The 25674-nt window shown below is 44.3% G+C and overlaps 1 protein-coding gene across 9 annotated transcripts in view; it reads left to right on the top strand.

Moving 5' to 3' along the window:
- Positions 1–25674, top strand: part of SLC8A3 (solute carrier family 8 member A3) — a 146630-nt gene that overhangs the window by 12634 nt on the left and 108322 nt on the right. For 8 of the 9 annotated variants that reach the window (XM_017516503.2, XM_017516506.2, XM_037734221.1 and 5 more), the window contains exon 2: positions 7318–9163. In XM_017516503.2, coding sequence (XP_017371992.1) covers positions 7380–9163 — 1784 coding nt within the window. In that variant the 5' untranslated portion in view covers positions 7318–7379. Of the gene's footprint in view, positions 1–7317; positions 9164–25674 lie in introns of those variants that run through there. The other variant, XM_037734226.1, reaches the window with a different exon arrangement.

Here is a 25674-nt window from a genome sequence, read left to right on the forward strand (position 1 = left end):
CATTGAATGTGATGATTCATTGTTCCAAAAAATAAAAAATCTTCCCCTTTGGGAGGCCGAGGCGGGCAGATTACTTGAAGTAGGAGTTTGAGACCAGCCTGGACAACACGGTGAAACCCTGCCTCTACTGAAAATACAAAAATTAGCTGGGTGTAGTGGTGCGCATCTGTAATCCCAACTACTCAGGAGGATGAGGCATGAAAATTGCTTGATCCTGGGAGGTGAAGGTTGAGGTGAGCCAAGATTGCACCACTATACTCCAGCCTGGGCGACAGAGCAAGACTCCGTCTCAAAGAAAAAAAAAGCTTCTCTACATTGAGTTGAAATTTTTCACAGAGCTTCTAGAAGAGCATGGAAGATGGGAACGTAAACAGATAAGCCCAGTACAGTGTGACAAGTGCTTCAGGGGTGATCAAATTGTTAGAGAAACCCAAAAGAATAAATGACTCACTTTAAAATTAGAGGGAGAGACATTTTCAGGGAAAGTTTCCTAAAAGACACAGAGATTTCTGGAGCCCGAAGTTCTTGACCTAAGGGATCCTGATCCCCAGCTTCCTCTTCCACCATCCCTTTCATCCCCTGGAACTTAAAAGCAGACTTTAGCATTTGACACACCAAGTTTCATAGCTCTTCTTTGCCACTTTCTCAGCTAGTAGACCTTGGGTAAATTATGAATCTTTGAGGCCCCATCTCCTCATTTCTAAAACAGATAACAAGATATGTCTCATTGTGGGGTTGTGGGGTAGTAAATAACAGCTATAAAAATGCCTAGAGCAGTGTCGGCCATAGAGTAGGTGCCTGATGAATATATATGATCATTGCCGTTGTCATCACTTTTTTCAAGTCCTTGGCCCTTATAAAGCATGAGGAGATGGAGGCCTGCTGATGCCCTGGTCTGTCTAGGAAGCTTTCTTTTCTCTTCTTCTGTAAGTAGTACCTGGGAGAATGTCAGCAGGGTTTTATAAAGCTATCAGAGACTTCAGGGAATGCAAAATATGACAATTGCCTGAGATCAGAGAAGCAAGAACAGTGTAATATTATCTCACATATGACTGCAACATTCTCTACATTAAAAGCCCTGCTCCACTGCCCACAAGGTTGAGGTAGCTATAAAGCCACCAAACTGAGCAGCAGAAGAAAATCATATCACTTTCCAAGACATAGCTGTAATCAGTTATTCCTATAATTACTTGTTTGTCCTCATCCCTCATCAGAAAATAAACTCTCAGAGGTTGGAGAAGTGGTTCATGGCTGTATCTGCAATTGCTAGCACAGAGTTTGGCTAGCAGTTGTTTAAAAAATGGATTTGGTCCAAGGGACTTCTGGTAAATCCAGAACGTAGGCTCTCCTTGACTTTTTCCTGGTCCCTTCTTCCTACCACCCCCATCTAGCTTACTCTCTTATCCTCTGAGGTCTCTGTAGGAGTCTAAATTCCACACCTGGCTTTCCATGGCTCTGGATCAACCTAACATAAATGTGTCCCTTCACTTCTTTCCTTTCCTGTCATCAAAACATCTTTGACTGAAAGGAACTACAGCTATCATCTAACCCAACATGAATTTTATGGATGAGGAAGCTGATGTCCTGAGAGGGTCACTGACTTTCCAGGGTCTCACGCCTCATTGAGACATGGCTGGAAAGGAAGTTCTTGTCTGTTTTCAAATCCAGGGTTCTACCATGGATCCACTCTGCCTGTATGTAGCACCTCCAAGCTTGTCGGGGGCCTCCACATCTAGAAGTACTCAGCCTACCCTCCTTGAGCCTTTGCTCAAAGGGTTCCTCAAACCTAGGGTATATGCCAAGCATGGTGGTAACACCATGTGTCCTGGAGGCAGACTGCCGGAACTCAAATGCTTACCTTTCTGCTTCCTAACTGGGGTCTTGGACAAATTACCTAACCTCTACAAGTTCTAATTTGCCGTCTTTAAAACAGGTGTGGTAATAATAGTACCTCCTTCATTGTGAAGATTCAGAAAAGTTAATCATGCAAGCACATATTTAATATCATTATATTTTCCTCCTTGGATCCAAGTTCCAGCTGTGGCAATCAAGCTACCTAAACAGTGGAGTTCACATCTTTCCTGCTTTTGAGAGAGCCAGGAGCTTTGTTCTTGTGTCTGTCGAGGAGTATTGCTGAGGACAGGACTGCACTGACTTTCACCCACTGGAGGCAGAGGAAGCACAGGAGAACATGCAGTGTGCGTAGACTCAGGTGACACATAGGAGCCAGTGCAGCCTGGATGCACATAAAACTTTAATATAAATTGGCTATGATGTCTGTGCAGGGGTCCAGATTTAGAAGCAGAGCAGGACGACTCTACCCAGGCTGGTGACAGGCCTGGAGCAGTGTTCCCATTGGAGAAAGTGGAGGGCATAGCAGGAGGGAGAATTTGCTCAGTCTGTCCTGGTGGCACTGTTTTATTAATGATCTGGAAGAGCAGAGGAATGGTGACTTTAATTAAATTTGCCAGTGATATTAAAAGATGTCAGGAGCCACTGCTGAGGACACAGACACCTTGCAGATGGCCTCAGGCATGTTAGGAAGATGATCTGGGAAAGAGGTGAGAGGCTGGGGGCTGAGCCAGGGCATCACTTTGGCTGAGAGAGAGGAATGTGACATGGGGACAGAAGGTCATCATGAGTAGAATCTACCCAGGCCCACTGCTCTTGTCTGTATCTGTTCAGTTTGCAGTAGAGTTCTGTCTGACCTTCCTGGACCCCCAGGAGGTTGGAATCTATCTATGCCCGCTGACAGCCATCCTAAACCCTTAGGTGGAATTCATATTTCTGAAAGACAGATCATATTGCATCATTCTTTGGTTGACAACCCTATCATTGGCTTTTCATTGCCCTTAGAATAAAGCCCCATCTTCTCAGCCCAGCATTTAAGGCTTGCCATAAGTGAAGTTTCCCTACTGTCTAGCCTCATCTACTGGCCCTCCTGCTGCATGCTGCAAGCCTTGTAATCCCATGCCCACAGCAGCCTTTTTCATTATGTTTCCATGTTCCAAGTCTTTGCCTTTGCCTGGGCTGTTCTCTTTGACTCAAATGCCCTTCCCATTTTCCTTCTTTTTTTTTTTTTGACTAAAGCTCACTCATGCTTGAAGACTCATTTCAGGGATCACCTCCTTCAGAATACCTCCCTGAATTCCCAGGCTGGCTCAATGCCCTCTTCACATACCCACAATATTCTGCCCTACCTCCACTTTTTACAGTAAAAGTGTCTATTCGTACACTTGTACCCTTCTGCTAGATTGTACCTTTGAGGGCAAATGTGCTGTCTGATTTTTTTCATTTAATCCATCAGCATCTAATACCAGGTCTAGCAAATCACAGGCTTTTGTCAATGTTTGTCAACCTGAACTGATGAGAAGGAGAATATTTGGATGAAAGGCTACAGCTTTAAAGGATGGGATTAATGAGTCAAAAAAACAAAAAAATTAAAAAAAAAAAAAAGAAAGAAAAGAAAGGCTATAGCAGGGAGCCAGGATAACCCCAGTAAGCAACCTCCAAATAGCGAGTTTCTCTTCTGAGCAGGTGTGGGACAGTCATTTTGCTCCTAAGTCCACATCAGACTGGAAACTGATTGGAGGCCATGGATGTTCTACAAGAAAGTGGAGCATCTTAGTAAAATGTGGTGGTTAAAACCATACTTGATGTCATCTGTCTGTGAGTTCTAGCTCTACTATTTCCTTTGTACTCAGTCTCCCGAAATATAAAATAGGGATAAAAATATTACTAAACTCTAGGGTTGCTATGAAAATTAAATGAGAAAGTACTCAGCATTATACATGCAATAAACACTTGTAGATGCTAGTTACTATTATGAATGTCTTTATGATTTAGGGTGGTATGGGGGGAACAGTCTCAAGTTGAGTCATATCCCTGAGTATGCCTCAGGGTAAAGAGTCTTCTGGAACCACAGATCATCTGGGTCTCTAAGGGGTTGAACTGGATCCCCAGGAGGTTGGAATCTATCTCAATTGGTGTCTGGGCCAGGGTCAATCACATAAAAAATGACCACTGGCTTGGTCATTGGAGATATTCTTGCTTCCTCTAACGTCTCAGCCAGGAACCATTTCCTGGCAGGGCTGCAAAAAGGAACTGGGCATTCACAGGGCATCTTCCACCTTCAATTTCAAAAACTGGGTGCATGCATTCACTAACCATCCACCTCCTTGCCTTGTTTTCTTTCTCTTTTTTTTCTTTTTGAGACAGAGTTTCACTCTTGTTGCCCAGGCTGGAGTGCAATGGTGCGATCTTGGCTCACTGCCAGCTCTGTCTCCAAGGTTCAAGTGATTCTCCTGCCTCAGCCTCCCAAGTAGCTGGAATTACAGGCATGCACCACTGCGCCTCGCTAATTTTTGTATTTTTAGTAGAGATGGGGTTTTGCCATGTTGGTCAGGCTGGTCTTGAACACCTGACCTCAAGTGATCTACTTGCCTCAGCTTCTTAAAGTGGTGGGATTACAGGTGTGAGCCACTGCGCCTGGACTTGCCTTGTTTTCTTTCATCTTTTCCTTCAGTTCATTTATTTTCTCATGGAATAGTCCTTTTAAACTGGCCTCTGATTCTGATCATGCAATAGCACATTCCCCCCAAAAACTTGTTGCCACAAAGTGTATGCAAGGCCAAAGGAGAACAAAGGCTGTGATTCTCCTTAATTCTCCTGGTCCACTAGATCAATAGGACTCCAAGTCCTCTGTTCATCAGGATGATTCTACCATCCCAATGTTCCACATCTTTTTATTCTGGAAGACCAGCTCTCTTCCCTCCCCTATGGATACTCACCCCCTTGGGATTGGTTGGCTCTCACAGCAGCCACCTCCTGTCATTGGGTTGGCTCTTGATGAAAGAGCTGCGCAGCTGTGCCCACCGTCTTGTCGCTGCGTGGGGCTCATTGGAATCCTCTAAGTGTCAGGGTTTTCAGAGGTCAAAGTAAGGAGCCAATATCTTTTTCTCTCCACATTTCTCTAGGGTGGGTGAGTGTCAAACCTCTGAATGAATGTCTTTGTGCACATCATTGATGACAAGAGCTTTCTTTACCTTTGAAGATGGATGCCGAACATCTTCAACCACTCTATTCCTCCACAGTCATCCTCATAACCTCTTCTTCTCTGAGTCAGGTCAAAGGCAGAGGCCCCCAGCACCTGTTGTGATGCCCCCGGCATCCCAAGCACCGAGGAATGTGGGCTTCAGCACTTGGCAGCCTTGCCATTCTGGGGATTAAACCAAGTTAATCTTCAAAGCCCTTTGGTAGGGAGGTCTTCATGGGTACAATGTGCACCCTGATGTTTTGTGTCCCTAAGGGAACTTCTCTTTAAGCACAGGCTTTGGGAATTTAAAGAGGTCCCACATAGCCTCTAAAATCAAGTCAGGGTTTGTCTATGAAATGTATATGTATTTTCAAAGCAAATGGTTATAATTCAGATAAAAAATACAGAAGCCTGATGTCTGAGGAATCTTCCTTGGTGGCTACATTTGTTAATTCCAAAAACATAGTTATTGAGCGCCTACTAACCACTTAGGATACTATGATAAACAGAAGAGACACACTCTTTGCTCTTATGTCATTCACTGTTGAATGGCTGGGAGCTGAAGCATTAGTAAGAGTGGGGAGTGCAAAAGAGAAACCCTCATTTCAAAGATGAGTAATGAGAATAATGGCATGTGCAAAGGTCCTGGGGTGGACAGTCCCTTAGTGTAATCCAGGCGTGAACATGAAGGCCATTGTTGTTGAAATGTAATAAGGGGGAGAGTGATGGGATGAAGGGGAATGCATGGGAAGGAGTCAGTTCATGCAAGGCTTTGAAGGTTATGGGAAAAAAATCTAGTCTTTATATCAAGAGCAAGAGAAGGCTACTAAAGGGCTTCAAATAGGGGAGTGGTATGCTTAAGTCTGATTTAAAAAAAAAAGATTATTGTGGCTATATGAGGAAAGTGGAATTGAGAACTAGCAAGAATTGGAGTGGTGAGCTCCGTTAGAAGGCTACTGCAGTAGATTCATAGGTGAGGAGTGATGGTGGCCTGGGCTGGGATGATGGTGGTAGGAAATGGAGGAAGAGTTGATGGGATTTAGTGATTGGATAAGGGACAGAAGAGAGACTAACACCTGCTTTCTAGCACGAGTAACTGGGTGGCTGAAGATGCTATTTTCTGAGCTGGGAAACAGGAGAAAAAGGAGCATATATGGGAGATGAAGACATTGAAACCTTTAAGGTGCTGTACAAATGCAAATCAGCATTCCTTTCTTACTGAGGGTACCCCACACAGTTGTAGCAGAGGGGGAAAGATCCCTCTTCTTTTTTTAGCTGTTGCATGGTTATTTTCATTCTCATTCCACCCAAATGAGGCAACGAGTGGAAAGATGAGTGTATAATAGCTCCAGTTACATTTTTTCCCATTCTTCTGAGCTCAAGCTCACCTTTTAGTGGTTTGAGGTCAGTAGATGAGGCTGCATATCACCCCCAAAATCTTGTCTCCAGTTTAACAGAACTTATTTGAGAGATATTTGCATGCTTTATTAATAACGATTTTTACCACTCGTTCCTTTCCATGTTTGGGTTTGAAATTTTAGTGGCTGGTGGATCATCATCTTCCTGTAACTGCCTGCTCAAACTGCTCATAAGCAGATTTTACTGGAGGGCTCAGAGCTGCTGTGAACTTGGCCTTGGGCACACCTTACAGGGCCTCCGTTTGACTATGGGGTGGGTGGCATTCACTATGAATCAACTCCTTATTTCCCAAGGTATCTTAAAATTATAAATTGCTTCCAGAAGTCTTGCATTCAGGGAGGAAGTTTCTTTCCAAGGGAGATAAATTATACCTAAAGCAAGGTTTTCAATTTTTCGGGGACTAGCCCATGAAAATTCAATTCAATATACACTCTTGCAAACCTATGTTATGCAAGATTCTTGAGTATAATGACAAGAGGGGAAGGAAATCTGAACACCCCAGAAAGAGTATAAGTGGGGATGGAGATTCAGGTTATACACAGCCTACTTTAAGTTGCTTCTTGAGAACTTTCACAGGTAATAGAGGTTTGGGAGAAAGGACTTGAAGGATATTGCTGCATTTCCATCCCCAGTATTCCCAGCTATTTCAAGCCATTTTTCAACAGAGTCTCCACCAGATGGTTTTGAGGACAGAGCAGCTATTTGTGCCTCCCATTGACTTCTATTTTTCCAAGTGAGAGACTGCCCCATATGTTAGTGCAATATGTCACTGGAGGTGAAGCATCATTTTGTATTGGTGGGAACCTACCGTTTGCTGTCCCCTTTTTCCTCATGCCTTTTCCTGCCTCTCTGATCTTTTCTAGGTCTCTGGCTTATCAGGAGGACCATTGGTGCTGCAGTAGAAGCCAGTGGCTAAGTCTCGTGTATGGCGTGGTTAAGGTTGCAGCCTCTCACCTCTGCCTTCCTCCATTTTGGGCTGGTTACCTTTGTGCTCTTCCTGAATGGTCTTCGAGCAGAGGCTGGTGGCTCAGGGGATGTGCCAAGCACAGGGCAGAACAATGAGTCCTGTTCAGGGTCATCGGACTGCAAGGAGGGTGTCATCCTACCAATCTGGTACCCAGAGAACCCTTCCCTTGGGGACAAGATTGCCAGGGTCATTGTCTATTTTGTGGCCCTGATATACATGTTCCTTGGGGTGTCCATCATTGCTGACCGCTTCATGGCATCTATTGAAGTCATAACCTCTCAAGAGAGGGAGGTGACGATTAAAAAACCCAATGGAGAAACCAGCACAACTACTATTCGGGTCTGGAATGAAACTGTCTCCAACCTGACCCTAATGGCCCTGGGTTCCTCTGCTCCTGAGATACTCCTCTCTTTAATTGAGGTGTGTGGTCATGGGTTCATTGCTGGTGATCTGGGACCTTCTACCATTGTAGGGAGCGCAGCCTTCAACATGTTCATCATCATTGGCATCTGTGTCTACGTGATCCCAGATGGAGAGACTCGCAAGATCAAGCACCTGCGAGTCTTCTTCGTCACCGCTGCTTGGAGTATCTTTGCCTACATCTGGCTCTATATGATTCTGGCAGTCTTCTCCCCTGGTGTGGTCCAGGTTTGGGAAGGCCTCCTCACTCTCTTCTTCTTTCCAGTGTGTGTCCTTCTGGCCTGGGTGGCAGATAAACGACTGCTCTTCTACAAATACATGCACAAAAAGTACCGCACAGATAAACACCGAGGGATTATCATAGAGACGGAGGGTGATCACCCTAAGGGCATTGAGATGGATGGGAAAATGATGAATTCCCATTTTCTAGATGGGAACCTGGTGCCCCTGGAAGGAAAGGAAGTGGATGAGTCCCGCAGAGAGATGATCCGAATTCTCAAGGATCTGAAGCAAAAACACCCAGAGAAGGACTTAGATCAGTTGGTGGAGATGGCCAATTACTATGCTCTTTCCCACCAACAGAAGAGCCGGGCCTTCTACCGGATCCAAGCCACCCGTATGATGACTGGTGCAGGCAATATCCTGAAGAAACACGCAGCAGAACAAGCCAAGAAGTCCTCCAGCATGAGCGAGGTGCACACCGATGAGCCTGAGGACTTTATTTCCAAGGTCTTCTTTGACCCGTGTTCTTACCAGTGCCTGGAGAACTGTGGGGCTGTACTCCTGACAGTGGTGAGGAAAGGGGGAGACATGTCAAAGACCATGTATGTGGACTACAAAACAGAGGATGGTTCCGCCAATGCAGGCGCTGACTATGAGTTCACAGAGGGCACGGTGGTTCTGAAGCCGGGGGAGACCCAGAAGGAGTTCTCTGTGGGCATTATTGATGATGACATTTTTGAGGAGGATGAGCACTTCTTTGTAAGGTTGAGCAATGTCCGCATAGAGGAGGAGCAGCCAGAGGAGGGGATGCCTCCAGCAATATTCAACAGTCTTCCCTTGCCTCGGGCTGTCCTAGCCTCCCCTTGTGTGGCCACAGTTACCATCTTGGATGACGACCATGCGGGCATCTTCACTTTTGAATGTGATACTATTCATGTCAGTGAGAGTATTGGTGTTATGGAGGTCAAGGTTCTACGGACATCAGGTGCCCGGGGTACAGTCATTGTCCCCTTTAGGACAGTAGAAGGGACAGCCAAGGGTGGCGGTGAGGACTTTGAAGACACATACGGGGAGCTGGAATTCAAGAATGACGAAACTGTGTAAGTAACCCTCCTGTATTCTGCCCCTCCTCGACCCCATCTTTTGCCATCTCTTTCTGTCCTTCTGCACTGTACTTTACAACGTTTGCTTGTGTTTGTGTTAATGTCAACGTTTGGTTTCATCACAGGTGTGCAGGATCAGCAGAGACCATGGACAGGTTCTGCTTCTAAAGTCTTCTTCAGTTTATCACTTTAAATTGTTTCTGGGCAAGGAATCCTGTAACAAGAGCTAAAGACAGAGAACATTTTGTCCACTAAAACACAAAATGATGGCTGGCGGAGGTGTGGGATGATAGAAATTTGTATCAGATTTTGGAGAATTCTTGTGACTAAGAAGGACTAGAGAACTGCTTGGGCCTCTCCTTCCTCCCTTCCTTGTAGGAAGGGTGTCTATGAACTTTGAAACCAGTCCTTTTCATTCTGGGGCAGCAATAGCCCAATCAGAACAGTCTCAAGAAAACAAGTGACATTGGCTTTGTTCCCTGGTACTAAATTGCCAGTCACACTGTATAACTAGATTCCAGGCACCTCTTCTTTAATTTGGAAATTGCAAAATTGATAGAAGCTTGGCAATCTTTTTAAATGCCCATAGACTATTTTATAGTATGAGGCTTGCCCAGCCTGGGTGAATTGAGTCAGGAAAGCTTAGATACTGGAAGGTATCTTGGAGAAGCAGAGCTCCCAGGGCAGTGGCTACTGGTCTCTAGTCACAGATTTAAGCTCCAAAATCTTGCTAAGCAGTGAAGGAGAAGCATCCTAGGAATTGTGGGAGAAAATCTATCTTCTGTGTGGTCATCTCTTTTTACACTCCAGGACTCTCCTGAAGTACCTCTTCTTGGGTTACTGCCCCATTCAGTCCTTCAGAAACTGTAGGTATTACACTTCTGCCACCTCTATTACCCTAAGGCCTCTGCCCATTGAACCCTCTCACAAATTGGATGTTCTGTCCTTTTTCCAGGTGGATAGCTTTAAAAGGGAAAGCAGAATGACTTTCCCCAGGATCTGTAGCTTATGAGAAAGTAGATTTTCCAGGGTGGCCTAGAAGGGTAGAGATGAGAAATGGGAACTGCCTCTGAATGACTGCATATATCCACAAGTAAAAGTAGTGGCAGGAGATGATGTGAAGGGTAAAAGGAGCATATAGGAAGTCGGGGGGGGGTGCGGTGTCCATCTGTTTCAAGAACCTCCTAATTACACCTTCAGTGGGAAATGAAACCATACAACCTCTAGAAGAGGAGGAGGAAGGAACTCATGGAAAAGCGGGGGACATAGAAGATAGGGAGAGGTGTCCTAGAAGTGCTTCTGCCCAGGTCCAGCCATGAGACAGAGCTCAAAAAGAGCTGGGCACTGCTGGTGACAGAGCTGAGTGACCTGGGGGGACTCTGCCTCTGTTCTTGCTCAATCCCTTCCTACTAATGTGACCTTGGGCAGGTTATTTTGTGGTTCTGGAACTAAACTTTCTCATATGAAAGTGAGAATAACAATACTTTCCTTGACTGGAGGCAGGGCCAGACCTTTTTGCAGTTCCTTCCAGCTCTAAGATTTTCTGAACCATAGACACAAGCACACAGTGTAGGTCGCATTTGCACTAGCCAAAAATGGATCAGGGGATATGGTCTCCTAAAGGGAAATGGCCATTGACAAATTGATTTATTAGAGCTCTGTTTAGTCATTTTGCTGGGAAGGATAATCATTTGTTAACGTAAGTAGAAACCTGTGCCTTCCGGAGAATACTATCCATTTATATGCGCTCTGGGGAGAGTGTTTATACATACGAATGAAGGACAGGGCTTCACTGGGAAAACAAACTCCGTGGAATTTCAAGCAATTATGGCAATGTCAGTATGGAAGAAGTTATGGTAAAGCATTAAATGACATTAAGACCACAAAATTTGCCATGAATTGACAGACTTGTGGTTCTGCTGATTCAGTGCCCTTTCTACCCATGGCACGGAAAGGTTGTTTTTCAGAGATCAGAGGATTATTTCATTCTATTAATTTCCTTGTTCTATTAATAATCAATTATGCACCTAGGATCTCTGAATATGACTAAACCTTCCTCAAGCTCATTTGCATTTTCAGTTTGTATAATACCTTGGTGTAAATGAGCCTCACAAATTATCACTTCTGGGTGATATTCTAAATGTATGTCAACCTCCAGAAGTTTGAGATTCTGGTCTAGATACACTAAGGTTTGGCAAACAAATCTACGTTCCTATCCATCCCTTTCATTTAGACTTCATTCACTGCAGAATAATGAGTCCAAAACACGCTCATTTGTTCTCACACGGCACCCTATTCTCGTCATTTTAAATTGCAATTTTACAACTAGAGGCAATATTATGGAGCAGAAAAATCATGGGCTCTAAGTACACTGCATTGGGATTCTGGCTCCACTACTGACTTGACAATGTAATTTGGGGAAATTTTATTAACCTATGAAATAATTTACTCATTTGCAAAATGAGGATAATAATATTTCTCTTGCAGGGCCATTATGATGATTCAAGGTATTATATGCAGTGTACCTGGTACATGGTATATACTCAGTAAACAAGACTCTTAATAGTAATATTGATGAATTAACAATATTCTTCAGAAGACACTGTTGAGTTGTTTAGGTTACTTGGCTCTTTGTGTGATCCTGTGTAATGAGCATGCTAGTTTTGGATTACTATGAAGATTACTAACCTAATCTCATAAAATATCAGAGCTAGAAAGGACCTTAGAATATCTTCTGGAGTCATGCTTCTTAAATTTTAATGTGTTATTCAGTCATTCAGGTATCTCACTGAAGGGCAGATTGGTCTAGGGGAGGGCTTGAGACTCTGCATTTCTAACAAGCTCTGGCTTGTTAGCTTGATGCTGCTGGCCCCAACTTGGAGGTGAAAGGTTCTAAAGCTCTTAACCAAACCAGGAGACCCAGCAAAGAAGTGGTTTTTCAGCCGGGCGCAGTGGCTCACACCTGTAATCCCAGCACTTTGGGAGGCCGAGGCAGGCAGATCACGAGGTCAAGAGATCAAGACCATCCTGGCCATGGTGAAGCCCCGTCTTTACTAAAAATACAAAAATTAGCTGGGCGTGGTGGCCCGTGCTTGTGGTCCCAGCTCCTCAGGAGGCTGAGGCTGGAGAATCGCTTGAACCCAGGAGGCAGGAGTTGCAGTGAGCTGAGATTGCGCCACTGCACTCCAGTCTGGCAACAGAGCAAGACTCCATCACAAAAANAAAAAAAAAAAAAAAAAAAAAAAAAAAAAAAAAAAGTGGTTTTTCAAACAACTTGCTTAATTGAATAATGATTGCTTGCTTTTTAATTCCAACTTCCAACACGAACTTAGCAAGAACCCAGAGGCTGTGCTAATCGCCATTCCAGTCTGGAAACCGAGATGGACACCTTCAGGGTACTTGGACAAAGTTGTGTCATACTTGGAACAACTCCCCTTTCTAACCTCTCCCTCTTTGTGTAGCTTTATTTGCCTACCAAGCCTGGTAGCATTGGAAATCTGCCCTCACTATACTCCCCTAAATATAATCAAGTCGAGGCCAGGCCTGTGCTCTCTCAATAATATAGGATCCACGAATTCACGTGTTTGGTTTTATGCTTCACTTTTTCAAAGGTGCTTTTAGCAGCATGGAAGAATAGAAAAGGATGAGCTTTGGAATATGAAAGCAGATATTAATCCATCACTCACCAGTAACTTTACACACGTCACATCACTTGTCTGAGTACCAGATTTTTGTTGGACAACAGAAATAATATCCTCTATCCTTCAAGGGAATATTAAATATAAATATGAAAACAATACACAGCACCTTGTCACAGAAGGTGCTCAGTCATTCAACAAACATTTGTTAAATATTTACCATGTACTAGGTACATTACTAGGCACTGGGGTTAAATCAGTGAATAAGACAAGCTGATATTTCAGCCCTCAAGGATCTTAGTGTCAAGTGGAGAGGATTGAAGAGTACAGACAAGTCAAAGAACATGGGAGAAGGGGCCTGGTTGAGATAGATTGAATAAAGGAGCAATGAGAGCTCCCGCAATGTGTGTGGTACCACTAAAGTTTCTAAATTAACCTTTGTTAAAGACATAGAAGTGACAGAGGTGAAGTGGGGATAGATACGTGATTAATTTGCATCCATATTACAATAAACCCTTGACACTTAAGAGGGATATTATTGATGTCTTCATGATCCAGAAGAACCCTCACCTTTGTAATCATCACTATCATGGCTTCTTGAGATTTATGGCCTTTAAGACTGTGGCACACAATGACAGAACATCACGGAGGTATGGGTTCTGCCTGCACACTAATTTCACTCATTAAATAAGCAACTGGCTCCTACACCCCAGGCTCACAGCACGCCTTTGCAGAATAGCAGATTATTGCAGCTCTTGGACCTTTGAGGTCTCTGGGAGTAGTCAAAACCACAGAAGTCAAATATGTAAATGCCAAGATCTACTATAATTAAATAGCACAGGCCTCCTTCAAAGAAAAAGAGAATATTGGCTGTGCCGCACATTCTCTAACCAAATCAGAATGTTAAAGCTTAAAGGTATCTGACCTCCCATTTTGTAAATTATGAAGATAAAATTCAGAAAGGGAAAGTAACTTATCCAAGGTCACGTGCCTAGCTATGATGGAAGTTAGTTAGGGTTGGGAAGGACCTCAGAAGCTGCCAATTGAGTGTTCTCTCCACCCTTTCCCATCTTAGACTTCTCCATTTTATTTTTATCCATCAATAAAATGTTAACTTTGGAAAGCGTATGGCAATTCTTGGGTAAAAGATGCTCTGGAAGTGTGAGTCCAGGAGTACAATGTGACTAATGTCTTAACTAGGAATAATAATATATTATGGACTATTTTTAATCTCTTGATTCACCTTGAACTGTTCAGGAAGGAAAATATTGAGCCCACGGAAAATTTTTTAAAAGTCTTTCTCTATCTGAATTGAGAAAAGGTGATAGGCATAGTTGGAACATCTTTTAGGCAGTGCTGGTGAACTGCAGACTCAGCCTTATTCCATAAAATAATAAAATTTTTCAAAATGATGCAGCCCATTCCCTTCTAGAGATACCTTTTCTGTAATGTCTTAACCCCAATAAATCTTTCTGTGAAAATCTGTAAAAATCTGGAGTGTTCCAGGATACAATTTGCACATTCTCCAATTTAACTAAAACACAATCTTTTTTTTTTTTCCTTTTTCTTTGGCTTAGGAAGGTTTTAAGATAGTTTCTTTCTGGCCACAGAAGGAGATGATTTGCCTCTAGAATACCCTTTCTGTGCTTGAGAAAGTCACAGGCTGCAAGCTCGGGGAGGGTGAGAGTCAGGTAGAGGCGATGGCATCTCTCCCTTAGCCAACATCCCTCATTCCCTTTCCTTCGGCCTTCAGTACCAGTGGCAAAAAGCCCTTCTTCTCTTTAGGTAGATAGTCAGTCACTAGAACTGTGGCTTCCTGAAACTCTCAGTGGAGCTGTGTACTTGTCACATATTTGCCCTGAGAAGGGACTCCATTTCTGAGCCAGTTGTTGAATGGGGATACTTAGCATAACAGTGGGGCATTTCCAGTAGGATTATTGATTGTTCAGCCACAATTGCCCACTTTCCAGGCCCAAAGGAATAATTGAAGGCTATGTAGATTTTTTAGCAGAAGCTTTTGCTATTGTATCCAGAAGGGTGCCAGGTCCTGATGAAATGTCTTTTTTTTTTCCCTCTTTTTCCTTCTTAATTACTGAGACTGTCAAAGAATACGTCAAAGGGTGAGATATTCCAATTCCAGGAACCATAAAGCACCCCAAGTTCTGTGGAGACCCTGTCATGTCTGCAAAACTCTCCTGAAAGGCCAGAGCCCTCCTGGTTAACTTGTTTTAGGGACTAGGCAGGTGGTATCCCCTGGCAACACCGGATCAGCAATTCTCCTTCTACCTAACTCAGTCCCACACCATGTGTGGCAGAGTCTCCAGTGCCCCTGCCCTGGTCTGCTCATGTTGGTTTGCTCTCCAGAATAAGAATTCCTCAATATCCACAAGAGATTGATTCCAGAAGTACTCTGAGGATACCAAAATCCTCAGATGCTCAAGTACCTGGTATAAAATGGCATCCTATTTGGCATATGACCTAGGCATATTTTCTCCGACATACTTTATTTATTCAGAGATGGAGTCTCGCTCTGTCACCCAGGCTGGAGTGCAATGGTGTCAAGCAATTCTCCTGCCTCAGCCTCCCAAGTAGCTGGGACTACAGGCCAGTGCCACCACACCCAGCTAATTTTTGTATTTTTAGTACAGATGGGGTTTTGCCATGTTGTCCAGGCTGATCTCAAACTCCCGACTTTGGGTGTTCCATCCATCTCAGCCTCTCAAAGTGCTGGGATTACAGACATCAACCACCACACCTGGTCCCTTATTGTTGGTTTTTAAAAGAGAAACTAAGCTGTGCTTCCAGAACCTAGTGTGAAAGTTTCAAAACCCGGCATAGAGCCAGTGGCATGTAATTGTTAGTTGAAGAAAGAGAGCTCCTTGATCTGCAAAGAGAGCACGGCCCCATATTTAAATTCTGCACATCCTAGAAGCATTTTTCAAGAATTGAATGCTTTGAGAATTTTGCTAAATAACCATGGAGGAAAGCACTACACAATTATTTTCAGGTGGCAGGATACTTACCATTCATAGGAATTATATTTCCACTCCTACCACTTACTGGGTATCCAAGTAAGAAATTTCCTGGATAAGTAGAGGAGAATTTAAAGTTGAATGTGGTGGAACTTATTATGGGAAACTGTGTTTTTCTGAAAACTGGACATGTGTATATGTTTAAGTTCAGCTATCACTTTGGAACCATCCTTACTCTTCCTAGCTAAGGATTAGCATGCATAGGTGCAACTTGAGTAACCCTGCCTGGACCCAATTCAGTTACCTTTTGGTGGGTTAGGTTTCATGAAGAAGCAGTTATTTGCAGAGTGTATAGAAAACACTCTATTGTAGGTTCTTTAGTTGGTACTTTGAAAATAAATGACATCTAAATTGTAACTTAATATTCAGAATATGTCTGCAAAACAAATTGTAGATTATGGATGACTACTATTGCCATCTCTCCATAGCCCGACTGTTTGGTCTTGATTTGTCAACCTTTTAGATTTCTCCCGTGTATTCCGCATGACCTTCACCAACCCCGCTACCATCTCCAAATCTCTTTCTGAGTTGTGGGGATGCAGGTGTATTCTGCCTCCATCACAAGGGCTAACTGTGCCCTGGCTGCAGTTCCTCATTTATGGTCACGTTATTTCCATCCTTACACCCTACTTTGTGTTTGTATACTATTTTCTTACACTTGCTGTCTCTTCCAAACATTCTCTGCTGCATCCGCTCTTTCTCTGTCTGCGCTCTAGGTGCTGCAGGGGCTAGTGCTGGGTTTCCTTCCATTCCTCCTTGCACTCAGTGCCTCCCTTCTCAATTCCTTTTGCCATGTCTCCCCTTTAAGTCTTAACCTCCTCCAGATAGTCCTTTCCTTCACACTGTCGGCATCTGCCCTTGGGTTGCTTTCTGTCTACTCTCTGATCTATGATTTCTTTGTGTGATCAAGAAGCTGCCGTGAAAGTATCCCTTAAGGAAGCCTGTCATTTAGCCAGAAAGAACTAGCTTCATGATAGCACCAAGAAGACTGATAGCTTCCAGGAAAAAAACCACTCAAGGTGGTGCCCTTTTTGCCTTCACTATGAACTGCTTGTCTGCCCGTATGTCAAGACAAGAGGGTTTAATTGTAAGGATGCAGCACGGACTGGAACTGGTATCAGAAAGCCACCGGGACTGAGGTAGCTCTAGGGACCACTTCCTCTCTGATGTTCTCCCTCCTGGGTGACATGCTTTTGTCTCCTGGCATCTCTGCTTCTCTCTGTGGGTTTCTTCTTTGCTATTTGCAGCTTGCAATGGTATCTCACAGACCCAAAGTCCCAGCTCACAGCTCCTCTCTGCATCTATACTTTCTGCTCCTACCCACAAAGCTCTTTCTGTTCTTCTAGTTTGATTTTCCAGGGAAGAAATCTGATTGTTTTTTTCAACCTGGTCATGTCAGAGACCACTGACCACATATGAGTTGGTTGCCCTTCTCCCCTCCCCTATCTAGTCTGCCATAACTGAAAGATGGAGTGGGAAAATGAAATTGCCATGGGAATTCCATGATAAGCTATCTAATCAGTTTTATCTATAAGTAGTAGACAGCATCACTCAGAAAGGAGTCCCTGTGAGACAGGCACCTGTCACCTACAAACTGGCACATGTTCTAAGGTCTGCAGCACCCCAGAGAGGGCACTGATTTGATGGTGGCGTGTACTGGGACATTAGGCTGGAGAATGGGAGAAATAGCCACTTTGGAGGCCCCAGCCTTGTCAAATGCATCAAGCTGACCATAGACTCTGCAGCCAAGATTCAGTTGGCTTCTGCTCAGATCAACAGAAAACATTCCGAGTGAGTGATGTCAATAGCACATATCTCAAGGCCACCAGGGTCATTTCTCCCCCCTTACTTTTTTCTTGTCTGTCATCTCCAGGACATTAGTGTCAGAAGATACTCTTCTGTCATTTTCAGGTACATTATTTGGGTACTGAGTCACTTTCAAAGCCTCTTTCTGGGTTTGGATTTCCAGAGCAGCCTGTGCTGTAAAGCAAGACAGAAAGTTTCCCTTCCACTCATGCCTCCAGGGATAGAATGACAGCAGTCCCGAGGCTTTCCCTTCCCACCCCTTTCCTGCTGGACAGCTGATATGCTGGACTTAGCCAGAGCCAGCAGGCACCCCCTCTTTATCCTAGGAGCTGCAAACTTGATGCCTTTCCAGGAACTCCCCGGAAGCTGGAGTATCCTCATCTACAGGTGGCACAGTGTGTGGCTCTATCTGGTGCTCATGTACCAGGGCAAAGGACTGGGGTGGAAAATAGGGACCCTCCTTTGATATCAGTTCTAGTCAATGAGTAGTGGCCATCCAGGGGGCCATCTTGGAAAGGACTTGTGATGCTATATCTGGGCTCAGCTGCAGATGTGAGAAGAAAAGGACAAATATTTGCCAGTCCTAGTCCTGGAATTCAAGACAGAAAGAACTGTGTGGAGTAAAGAATCTAGGAGTCTCCATTTCACTGAGATGCATAAAATGAAGTTATTGTCACTTTTTCTTCAATACTGGGCCGATCCTAATGAGAAAATCCTTTCTGAGTCACTTTTTTCTTTATCTTACATATAACACAAAAGCTTTTTCTATTCCCTGGAAGAATCCACAGGGACAGAAATTCTTGTTGGACGTGTGAAGCAGGTAATTTCCTTTTCAGACTGGAATCTTCCAGAACCTCTGCTAACTCAGTGAGTTTCATACACTAGACTAGTGGTTCTCAAGCCAGCTCCTGCCACAGGCCTTTTTCATTGTCTGCCCCTCCCCATAGAACCCATGTTTTAGATTAGCAGCTGATAATTGGATTTCTATTTTTTTTCTCATAAAATACAGCAAAAGATAACTAGCGACGCTATGATGAGTTAATGTAATTTTAACCATAGCAGAGAGAAACAACATTTTAATTAACCTGTGTGGATTGTTGGAAGAATATAGACTTTCTATTTTGGGGGTTGACTAGAGAGAGAAATGAACACAGCCAAGGGCTGACTGTCAAAGGACATTCAACTGATGTAAAATGCTTTGAAAATACTGGGCACTCATTATTCAAAATTGTTTTTAATGATGGTAACTCCGTAGGGAGATCAGAACATTCTGGAAAGAAGGGGCACAGCTTTGGTTACCTGGGCCTTACCCCTGTCGTTCAGTCCTCTGAGAAAGCTTACTGTTGTTGTTGCTATGTTTCTTACATAATAAAACTAATATTCACATAAAAACATAGAATTGCACTTTTAAAAATACAAGGATTTTGTCATACCCTTAGGGTTACTATGATCACTTGACTCAGAGTCTAAGAAATATTAAGTAATTTACCTGAGAACACAGAGTTTTTAAGGATATCAAAACCTTGATCTTCTAATACCACATATTCTCACTCATATGTGCGAGCTCAAAATATGGAGCTCATAAAAGCAGAGAGTAAAATTGTATTTATTAGAGAATGGGAAGGAAGAGAGGGGGAGAGAGAGAGGTTGGTTAATGGATACAATGTGAAGTTATGCAAGAGGAATAAGTTCTGGTGTCTTGTAGCATTATAGGGTGAATATGGTTAATAGCAATTTAGTGTATATTCTAAAAAAGGCAGAAGACAGGATTTGAATGTTCACAAAGAAATGATAAATATTTGGCTGGGTGTGGTGGTTTATGCCTGTAATGCTAGCACTTTGGGAGGCCAAGGCAGGTAGATGGCTTGAGGTCAGGAGTTCCAGAATAGCCTGACCAACGGTAAAACCCTGTCTCTATTAAAATTACAAAAAATTAGCCTGGCACGGTGGCGCACACCTGTAGTCCTAACTACTTAAGAGGCTGAGGCAAGAGAATCGCTTGAATCTGGGAAACAGAGGTTTCGGTGAGCTGAGATCATGCCACTGCACTCCAGCCTGGGTGACAGAGTACGACTCTGTCTCAAAAAAATAAATACATAAAAATAAAATAAATGGTAAATATTTAAGGTGACAGATATGCTAATTACCCTGATTTGATCATTACACTTTGTATACATGTGTTAAAATACCACTCTGTATCCATACATATGTATAATTATGTGTCAAATAAAAATAAAAGGAAAAAATCATTTCAGTGTACTTACAAAACATAAATTATGTAGTCATTAAGAACGTTTTAGCCAGGTGTGGTGGCTCACACGTGTAATCTCAGCACTTTGGGAGCCTGAGGTGGGCGGATCGTGAGGTCAAGAGATCGAGGCCATCCTGGTCAAATTGGTGAAACCCTGTCTCTACTAAAAATACAAAAATTAGCTGAGAGTGGTGGCACATGCCTGTAGTCCCAGCTACTCAGGAGGCTGAAGCAAGAGAATTGCTTGAATCTGGAAGGTGGAGTTTGCAGTGAGCCAAAATTACGCTACTGCACTCCAGCCTGGGCAACAGAGTGAGACTCCATCTCAAAAANAAAAAAAAAAAAAAAAAAAAAAAAAAAAGAACGTTTTAAATTATATCTAAGGGTGTGATAAAATTACAGTATAAGATTATGTTTGAAAATGTGCAATAAAAAGTAATATATACAGTTGAGAAAAAGTGCAAACAACTGAGTCCTAAGTAGACTATACCTTTCCTACTGCATAATACTTCTCTGGCCTGTTGCTTTGAGGGATTTTGCATCCAGCCATGGTGAGTGGTTAGCAGAGGCAGCCACTGTCGCATGTGCAATGGCTTTGGGAGCCGTATACGTTGTTCAGCTGGGTGTGGAGTGGAAGGGCTGCATGTTGTATTAATGCATTAAGATCCTTGAAGCGTGGTTTCTTTTGGGAAGTGGGACTGATGGTCTGGATGGTGAAAAGACAACATTTAACCTTTTATTTTATACTTTGTGCTGTTTAAAAATTTTAACGTGAGCATGCATTTCTTTAATAATAAAAATACAAAAAAAAATTTAGCCCTAGATCTTCTGATTCTAAACTGCATATTCTATCGTGTTACATATTTTAGCATGAGAATAATGTTATGAAGCTGAAAGTAGCAGGCTTCCTTTCCCTCAAATGGAGGAAGCTAAGAATGCATTCCACATTTCTTCCTTATGGAGGTGCCTTCTTTCCTTTTAACACACGGACAACTAGGCCCAGGGCATTTGGCAAGGGCCAAATGAAGTCCTTAATGCCCAGCTCAGAAACCTGGATTCACCATCCTTGACTGCTGGCTCTGAACCACCCTTGAGGATTCTTGTTGGTGTCACTTCATCCCCAGGAACTACTGACAGATGATGCTTCGGCCTGCTGCCTGGGGAACAGGGCAAGGCTGGCTCACGACCGAGTGTTCAGATCAGGGAGCCTCCTTTGATTCTGTGTCTGTGGTGTCCCAGGGCAGCCAGGATCAAGGGCTAGAAGGGGCAATGATAAGAAGAAGGCAGGAAGGGCTCAGCTGCGGCCCCTGGAGAGCCTATGCCAGCCCTCCTGACCAAGGAGGCCAGAAGCAACAGGAGAGCTGAGGCAGCGGGGTGAGTGTCCCTCGCTCAGTGTACAATCAATAGAAATTTGGGGAGCTCATACTGTGGACTGAGCACAGGGAAGAAAGGCATAGTCCCTGTCTTCAGGGAGGTCACAGTCATTGGGGAAGATGTGCACATGTGCGAGCTGCTATAGAAAGAGGAACCACTGAGGGCTGTGGCCACACAGAGGCAATACCCATTCCTTGTTTTTTCCGGGTGGGGGGATTCGGTTTGGTGTCATTAGAAGTGACTTGCACACCCCCCTCCTCCAGTCAATTCTGAAAGACTTGTTAAGCAGCAATGATGAATTAGCTTCACCTTGTGGGGCACACACAGATGGAAGTAGAAGGTGGCCTCAGGAGTAGGTACGACTCCATGCAAGCTGTATCCTTAGACCAGAGCAACACCCGATTCTTCCCCATTTCTAGTAAAGGTGCCTCACACACCACTGGGACACAATTTATGCCAGCTGAATGAATGAATGAATGAGTGAATTCCTGGCTCCCCTTCTTCTTGTGTGCCACACCAGGTTGCAGCAAGCCCAGGGACACATGGGACTGGAATGTGGATCTCAGGCATAAAGACCAGGGAGTACCCACCGTTCTGCAGTCTTCGGCCCTTCCTCCTCTCCTGTCCCAGTTTTAGCAAGATCCACAGAGCCCTCTGAGCACTGCTAACCCTGAGCCTCTCCACAGCCTGACCCCTGCCCAGGCACCAGCTCTTCAGAGGGTGTTTCTGTACTGCTCAGCTACCTCTGAGCCTGGGCTGCCTTTGATGCTCAGGAGACACTCTGTAATTCAATTAAACCTTCTCTCCAGGGAGCATGTAATTATGTCCTATCTGGGCCTTGTAATGACAGCCCCCTGCCACTGCACAGGGAGTTGCCCTGCTCAGCTGCCCAGAATCTTTCCCTGGGAGGGAACTAATCTGCTTAGCCCAGATTGGACGCAGTTCTGTGCAGCACTTTCTCGAATGCCTCTGAAATGAGTCCTCACTGGCAGAACGGACCCGCTTTGGGGGAAGTGAGGGCTCTCTCCGTCCTGCTCTGCTCTTTGCTTTACAGATCCATCTGCCCAGGATTGTTCTTGGATGTGTGGGAGGCCGAGAGAGCTCCCTTTTCTCCTCATGGCTAAATCCCTTGGTCACCCCAGTCCTCCTGGGTGATTAGAAGGGAGAGGGAAAAAACAAAACTAAAGGTGTGTTTTTTGTTTTTTGTTTTGTTTTGTTTTGTTTTTTCCTGTTTTCTATGTTGTCTTCTGGGGAGAGGGTATAAGATTGATTGACAGAGCAAGCACACTTCCCCCACAAATTCATCATTTGAATTTCTCAGGTAAGATGCTCAAATTTCTCTGATAAGTGCTCAGATTTCTCTGGTTAAGATTTCTCTGGTAAGATGCTCATGAATTGGTGGGGGTGTGGGGAGGGGGTGGAAAGTGTGCCTGTCCTGTCTGAGCTTTGGGATAAGTTGTCTTCATTCTCCGCGTGAGTTTCTTTGCTCCTTTGGGCTTCATTTCTGTGCAATGTAGTCTGACACTGGGACACTGCTCAGGGAGGAGGTGTTGCTGCCCACGTCCTATGCCACCGGGAACCAAGAGCCCAGGTTCACTTGAGCCCTCCTTTTGAGGAACCCAAATGCTTCCTTTTTTTTTTTTTTTTTATGGGGAGATTTGCCCCAAAATGCCATTGGCAAGCTGTACTGGGTTGAATAGTGTCCTTCCTCCACCCAAATGTATGTCTACTCCAAACCACTTGTTAGGGCTTTTGCAGGTGTGACTATTAATAGTTATGATGAGGTTGTGCTAGATTACGGTGAGCCCTAGATCCTATGTCTGATGTCCTTACAATAAGGCCATGTGATGACAAAGACAGAGAATGGAACTCCAAGGATTGCTAGGAGACACCAGAAGCTTGGAGAAAGGCATGGAACAGATTCTCCCCTCGGACCTCTAGAAGGAATCAATCCTGCCGATGCCTTGATTTTGGACTTCTACCATCCAGACCATGCGATCTGCACAATGCCTACTCCAGCCTTCCATAGAGAGTCAAGGGCCTCAAAATTATCGTCAGAGGACTGAGAAAAGCGACCTCTGTGCTGCCTGTCCCTCAGGACTCTGTCCCATAGCTCTCAAGGCAGGAGTAGGCCAGAGCTCATTCAACAACTTTGTTATATAGGGGCTCCAGCTGTAACCCTTTTGAATTCCTGTTTGCAAGTAGATAAGGGTCAAAAAATGAATGGCCACTTTCTCTAAGCCACGTAACTCAATCTGTTTACTTTATTACAGCTGTTATGATGACCTTTACTTCTTTTAATCTCCTTAGTGCTGATTCCTTGATAGTTTTTTTGTTTTGTTTTTTTGAGACAGAGTCTTGCACTGTTACTGGGCTGGAGTGCAATAGCGCAATCTTGACTTACTGCAACCTTCGCCTCCCAGGTTCAAGTGATTCTTCTGCCTCAGCCTCCTGAGTAGCTGGAATTAGAGGTGCCTGATACCATGGCTGGCTATTTTTTTGTATTTTTAGTAGAGAAAAAATACTTCACCATGTTGGTCAGGCTGGTCTCGAACTCCTGACCTTGTGATCCACCCACATTGGCCTCCAAAAGTGCTGGGATTACAGGCGTGAGCCACCAAACTTGGCCAGATAGTTCTTTTTTTTTTTTTTTTTTTTGAGACGGAGTCTCTGTTGCCCAGGCTGGAGTACAGTGGCGTGATCTCAGCTCATTGCAACCTCTGCCTCCTAGATTCTTGCAATTCTCCTGCCTCAGCCTCCCAAGTTGCTGGGACTACAGGCACACACCGCCATGTTCGGCTAATTTTTTTTGTATTTTAGTAGAGACAGGGTTTCACCATGTTGCCCAGGCTGATCTCGAACTCCTGAGCTCAAGCAATCTACCTGCCTCAGCCTCCTAAAGTGCTGGGATTACAGGCATGAGCTACTGCACCCAGCCGGCCAGATAGTTCTTAAACAGCTTCCCAGGGGCTCCAGCCTAGGCAGGAGCAGCCATGAGCTGCATTGCTCATTTCTGCTTTTTGACCCTTTCAATGGTTGAATTCTAGGCCATGGAAAACAAGGCCCCACTGTGTCATTACAAGTCATTTTGTGACTAGGGAGACAAAAAAGGGACTATTCTCCAAATCCCGTTTCCCTCTGGAGTTCCTCAGTGCCTTAAAACTTGTCCTGAGCTGCAGGTGTATTACCTGCTTATCCCGAAACACAGGTATATTACCTGCTTTCCACTGCAAAGAGAGGCAGGCCTGGCTGAGGCACAACTGAAAATGTCATGGCCAACCTAAGGGCAGCCAAGGGCATGGCTGTCTGTGATGAGGGGAGAGCAGCACTGATAGGAGGGTAGGAGCCATTGAGTTAATGTCAGGGAGCTGGAAGACAGAAGTTTGCCTCATCATTGCCACAATAAAATCACCAATAACATACATCTGCATTTAGCCCTTCCTCCTCTCCTGTCCCAGTTTCAGCACGATCCACAGAGCCTACTGAGCACTGGCAACCTGAGCCTCTCCACAGCCTGACCCCTGCTGGGGTACCAGCTCTTCAGAGGTGTTTCTGTACCATAACGGAAGTGTGAAAGCAATGATGTGAGTGGAAGCCCATATACACACAGGGGGTAATAGAGCAGCATGATTAGGTACATGGCCCTGTTATCACACAGGCTGATTTGGAGTCCCAGCTACTTGTTGATGACCTGACCTAGAGGACGTTATCTAACCTTTCCCTTTACTCATTTATGTAACATGGCCAATAATAGCATGTACCTTATAGGGTTATTGTGAGGACTGAACACAATTATGCAATATAAAAACAGTTAGCATAGTGCCTAGTCTAAATTCCTCACCAGGGGTATGATGTGCTGGTTATTAGTTAAGTAATTAGTATCCTGGACATATCACAGCCATTTGACCTATCTGGGCCAGCGTTTTGCTCAGGTCCCCCCATCAGTAACTGTGTTCACTCCCCAATCCCAAGATTAGCTTTCAGGAAGAAACAGTTGATCTAAAGATAGAAAGTCAGCGTACTGTCTGGAGGAAGGTAGAGGGAAATGTCATTATCTGGGTTTTCTTTGACGATGTCAGGGAACATGACAGGCTGCTCCCCAAAGAGAGAGCAGCCCCAGGCCAGGGCAGAAGGTGACCTTGAGGTTGACTCCTCTGCATCCTGATGTGGACTTTATTGGACTTGTTTTGGAGATGAAGGGAAAGAAAGATGGAATGTAGAAAGTGAAGGAGAATAAAAGAAGTGGGAGGAAGAAGGGCTGGGAGGAGGATGGGCAAAGTCTTTCTGGTCTCAAGGATAATTACATGTGAAATCACTTGCCAGTGGGACTCCGGGGCTGGAGCAGCTGCAATAATTACAGTACAGGCTGCAGAGGGCTCTTGGGCATGTCTCTGAGCAGCCTGTAGG

The sequence above is a fragment of the Cebus imitator genome, unplaced genomic scaffold (assembly GCF_001604975.1).
Source record: "Cebus imitator isolate Cc_AM_T3 unplaced genomic scaffold, Cebus_imitator-1.0 Scaffold590, whole genome shotgun sequence".
NCBI lineage: Eukaryota > Metazoa > Chordata > Mammalia > Primates > Cebidae > Cebus > Cebus imitator.